Here is a 4945-nt window from a genome sequence, read left to right on the forward strand (position 1 = left end):
TTTAAATTAATAATAAAAAAAATATATATATATATATTATTTTTACTACCAGCCAACAAAATTCTATATTTTTGTGTATGTGGTATTCTTAGGCAAATAGATACTAATTTAACAAAATGCTGTTAATCCCTGTGTCTTGACTTGGTTTCCAACAATGGTGCGAAACCATAATAACAAACAAAAAAGTGATAAAAATGTAACGGCCAAAAAAGCCAAAAGTGATCTCAAAGTTAACCCTTTCAGCACCACTGTGCACATTTCTAAAAAAGCTCAGAAAGGTCTGAGATGCTTCTATGCTGGTATAAGACCGAGAAGTGAGACAAAGAGAGGTATTTTATTAAGCAAAAAGATAAAAGCTGGTCACAAGTGCTATAAAAGTTCTTTTTTTCTTCAAAGATTTTTTTTCCCAAAGCATTTATCTTCAAGCAGATGGCTTTGGGGATCGAAAGTTCCCCCAAAAGGTCCAGGAAACCGTAGATCCCAACAAAAAAAGTTAGAACATTCCTACCATAAAAAGGCATGATCTGTTGTCATTTAAATATAAAATATACTTACAAAATGTTACAGTTGTTATTTACAAAGAAAAAGCATACAGAGTGTACAAGAATCCCACATTCGATTGTCACCATCACACAGTAGTCTCCCCTTGTTTACTGTTGGTAAGTCTCGTGTAGAACTTTCTCCAGGAATTTAGCGTTTTTCCAGACCAGATCCAGAAGCCAGATGTTATTCCCACTATTAAGGTCATGAGATATTTGATCATGAAGACAGTGAAGTCTGGAGTCATGGGTGGGTGATGGGTACTGGGGCAGGGTATGGCATAGGACTTGCAGCTCTGGCTAACCCAACTTTTCTCCCACTGTTCCCTGAAAGCTTGTTCATAAAAGTAGCAAGCAATGACAATGGTGGCCGGGACCGTGTAGAGGACACTGAAGATTCCAATTCTTACCATCAGCTTCTCTAGCTTTTCGGTTTTGGTTCCATCATGTTTCATGATGGTCCTTATCCTGAAGAGGGATACAAAGCCAGCCAGGAGGAAGGAAGTACCAATAAACAAGTAAACAAAAAGTGGGGCCAGGACAAATCCACGCAGTGCATCCACATTGTTGATTCCTACAAAACACACCCCACTCAGGATATCCCCATCCACCTGCCCCACTGCCAAGATGGTGATGGTTTTGATGGCAGGCACTGCCCAGGCAGCCAGGTGGAAGTACTGGGAATTGGCTTCTATGGCTTCATGCCCCCACTTCATGCCAGCTGCCAAGAACCAAGTGAGGGAAAGGATGACCCACCAGATGGAGCTGGCCATGCTGAAGAAGTAGAGCATCATGAACAGGAAGGTGCAGCCCTCCTTCTTGGTGCCCTGTGCCACCGTTTTGTAGCCATCCTCCACGAAATGCTCGTTGCACACCACCTTATCCTCCAACAAGAAGCCGGCGATGTAGGCTATGGCTACCATGGTGTAGCAGCCGGAGAGGAAGATGATGGGTCTCTCCGGGTAGCTGAAGCGCTTCATGTCCACCAGGTAAGTGAGCACCGTGAACAGGGTGGAGGCGCAGCACAGCACCGACCAGATGCCTATCCAAATGCGGGAGAAGCGCAGCTCCTCTTGGGAGAAGTACATGACGCCGTGAACCCTGCCGGGCTCGCAGGGGGCTCCGCAGTCCTTCTCCCCCAGGAAGTGATAGTTCACATAGGAGGGCATCTTGAGCGCCCTGGGGCAGGTGAACTTGTCCCTGTACGATGTCCTGACGTGGGGGTTGCTGGTCCATAGCTCGGGCAGGGCAGGGGTTGGGGTGCCCTTTTCAGATGTGTTCTGCCCCACGCACAGCTCGCCTGCCCCGTTCACCGGGAATTTCTCACAGCGGAGAGTCTCAGGCCACTGGAAGCCGAACTTGTTCATCAGAGCCTCGCAGCCCTGTCTGGCCCGCTCACACAGGGACCTGCACGGGGGCAGCGCCTGCTCCAGCACCGTGCACACTGGGGCATACATGGAGCAGAGGAAGAACTTGAGCTCCGGCGAGCACTGCACCTTGACCAGGGGGTAAAACTGATGCACCTCCAGCCCCGCGTCCTCCTGGTTGGTGTGCCCCAGCAGATTGGGCATGATGGTCTGGTTATAAGCGATATCCGTGCACAGTGGGATAGAGATGGGCTGGCAGTATCCATGGTCCGGGACGGAGATGCCCTTCTCCCCATTATACTGCCCCTCCGCCACCGGCACGCAAGCAGAGAGCAGCAGCAGCAGCAGGGGGTAAACCGGGCTGCAAACTTTACAAGAGCCCCGCAGGAGGAGCCCGGGCTGTGCCATGCTGCCAGCGTGTGCCCCTCTCGGATCCCTCGCCATGCAAGTTCAATGTGTGCAGCATGAAGCCCCCGCCAGCTCCGCAACAGTCCTCGGCGAACGAGCGGCTCACTCCACGCTCTCTCCTTCCTCTCCAGTCTTGCCCCCTCGCTTTTGCCCTGTTCCCCCTCCCCAGGTGCAGAGACGGGAGGAGCCCCACTCCCAGCAGCCCCGACCACTCGTGTCAATCCTTCAACTCGTCTCATAGCCGTTTCCAGGCTCCCCGCTGCCCGCCTCTTTACCGAGAGGGAGGAGCCTTGAAACCAGAAGCAAACTTGTCAGCTAAGGGATCCTCTCACAACCTGACTGAACTTTCTGACGGAGCGAACGGCGATTACACGGAGCTGTGCACACCGTGTATTAATAACATAACATACATATATAATAATTATTCTTTATAACACGGTGTCCGGGGAAAATAATTCGTCGGAATTAATATGTAGTTTACACTTTAATGCAATGGTGGTGTGTGCTGGCCGTACAGCAGGTACACCCTCAGACATGTATGTTCACATGTACACGATCAGCCGCTTTGCATTATTTATTTACTATGCCCAGTTATTTATCATTCTAATTTGCACTTTACACATGTAAAGCAATACATAAAAAATACTACATTAGCATTTATTGTAATTATTGAGTCAATATTTATACATAAAATATGGAAATAATATCTAAATCTTATTTCCAAAATCTGTATTGCAGCCATAATTAAAGAGACGTGAAAAAGTGTAAGATGGCGCATTCCATCCTGGAGCATCCTGAACTATGGTATGGTCCAGATTCCTCTCCGTAAGGGGCTCTTATCTGTCTGCGTGTCATAGGCTGCAATGCGGATTAGAAAAAGGTGACGCAGAACCTCTTGAACACAAAACCTGTCAGCTTTGGAGCAGCCGTGTACATCAAGGCATGACATCATCGGTGTGACAGCAAAGTGATCTGATTACGAATCAAAGGGCAGAGAGACAGCTACCCTGGGTATGGCATGGACCTGGACAACCGAGCTACAGGGATCTGGGGAATCCTGTATAGTTGTAGTTTAGGTACAAGTAGTGACAAGCAAACAAAAGGCGAAGACGGCCCTGCTGAAACAAACCATCAGGACTCCATTATCTTATTCAAGGCCTGTGCATACTGTAGTAATGTACACTTTATATGACCACATGCGTGTGATACTCAATGTAAAACTGCATTCAACTGTAAAACCTACATTTGCTGGAAGCGGATCTGCCACGTTTTCCCATATAGTACATTTAAAGTTCCATACAGTAAATAAACCCATGTTACTGTGTTTATATATAGTAAAATGACCAATATATTGGTGCTGAAACCCCTCATTATGTGTATACCATAAGGGCAGCTGTCTTGTTGTTGACGAGTTCAAGCAGCCTTTGAAAAGGGAGAGAATTTCAGGACTGGAATTTGATCTTATATTCCAGAGTTCCTACCGACTCTGATTGTAAAACGCTATGGAATCTGCCGGCGATACATAAAAAAAAAATTTTTTTAGTGTTTCAACTAAATATCTCAAAAACAATCAGACTGCTTGGGAAATAAAAACACATGCTATATTTTGTTTAATTTAAAGACAGTTCCCCTTTAATGAACATCTAGTGTTTATATATGGAGCTCTGTAAATACCACTCATATTGTGAGATAATATAGGTATATAGATACTACAAATATTCATCATGTATATTATACACAGAGGATTTGATCAACTAAAGCAAACTGGAAGTAATTCATACTGTATATTCTGAAATGTGTTACATATTGTTTCTTTCTATTTATTTGGAGACCCCACTCTCAAACTGTAAAATGCATCCCCTTGATCATTAAGCATTGGATGACCCACGTGACAGAGTAATAGCATGAGCATACTTCATAGGTGTCCAATTTTATGTGGAACAGTCCCTATTTTCAGGTTATCATGCCCGGTTGTGGAGATCAAGGGCCATCTCCTTACCATCCCACTAAGCAGTAGAAACAATCAAGGTCTGAGCTTTTGCAGCGCAGACCACAGTCGCAGCTCCCACATGGCCGTCTTGCGACCTGTTGACAAGGAGTGCCAAGATCTGTCATATAGCAGCACTCTTCTTGGTTATGGCAAAGATCTGCCCCTAGCCCCGCATCTGCCCACATCCCCACACCCCGTACTGTGCCTGTCTCTTTGGTAAATAAAATTATAAATGATTCCACTGAGCAGCAAATGGCTGTACTCTGGCACTGTGATCTGTATATAGTAATATATAGAAGGGGGCCCTTGTAACAGTGTTGTCTCTCTGAGTGAGTTAAGTAGTTAGTCCTGGGGCAAATTAAGATGGCATTCAATACTTGCCAATGGTAACGTGAGTGCTACTCATAACTTGTTAGCTTGCTGTGTCCCTATTTACAGAGATGTGTGGTAAAACAAGTACTGCGTGTAAACCAAAAGTACAATGAGTATCGTGTGAACGTTAACTCTGCAGTAAAAACTACTTTACTAGTGAAGATGCACTTAGTTAACATGCCAATAGTTCTAACCCTGTATGTAAACTAAGATATATCACTGGGGAGTGTCAGCAAAGTACACTTTGTACAACTCTGACTTTAGTGAGT

General features: G+C 45.5%; 1 protein-coding gene across 1 annotated transcript; it reads right to left on the reverse strand.

Moving 5' to 3' along the window:
* Positions 1-628: 628 nt before the first annotated feature.
* LOC149280532 (frizzled-1) lies at positions 629-2314 on the reverse strand. Its single transcript, XM_089500377.1, has 2 exons — positions 850-2314; positions 629-777 (listed from the first exon to the last, which is right to left on the reverse strand). The coding sequence occupies exons 1-2, from the start codon at positions 2312-2314 to the stop codon at positions 629-631; spliced, it is 1614 nt and encodes a 537-aa protein (XP_089356503.1).
* Positions 2315-4945: the final 2631 nt, after the last annotated feature.

Source organism: Sceloporus occidentalis, unplaced genomic scaffold (assembly GCF_023333645.1).
Source record: "Sceloporus occidentalis isolate IW3139 unplaced genomic scaffold, rSceOcc1.0.p SCAF_154, whole genome shotgun sequence".
NCBI lineage: Eukaryota > Metazoa > Chordata > Lepidosauria > Squamata > Phrynosomatidae > Sceloporus > Sceloporus occidentalis.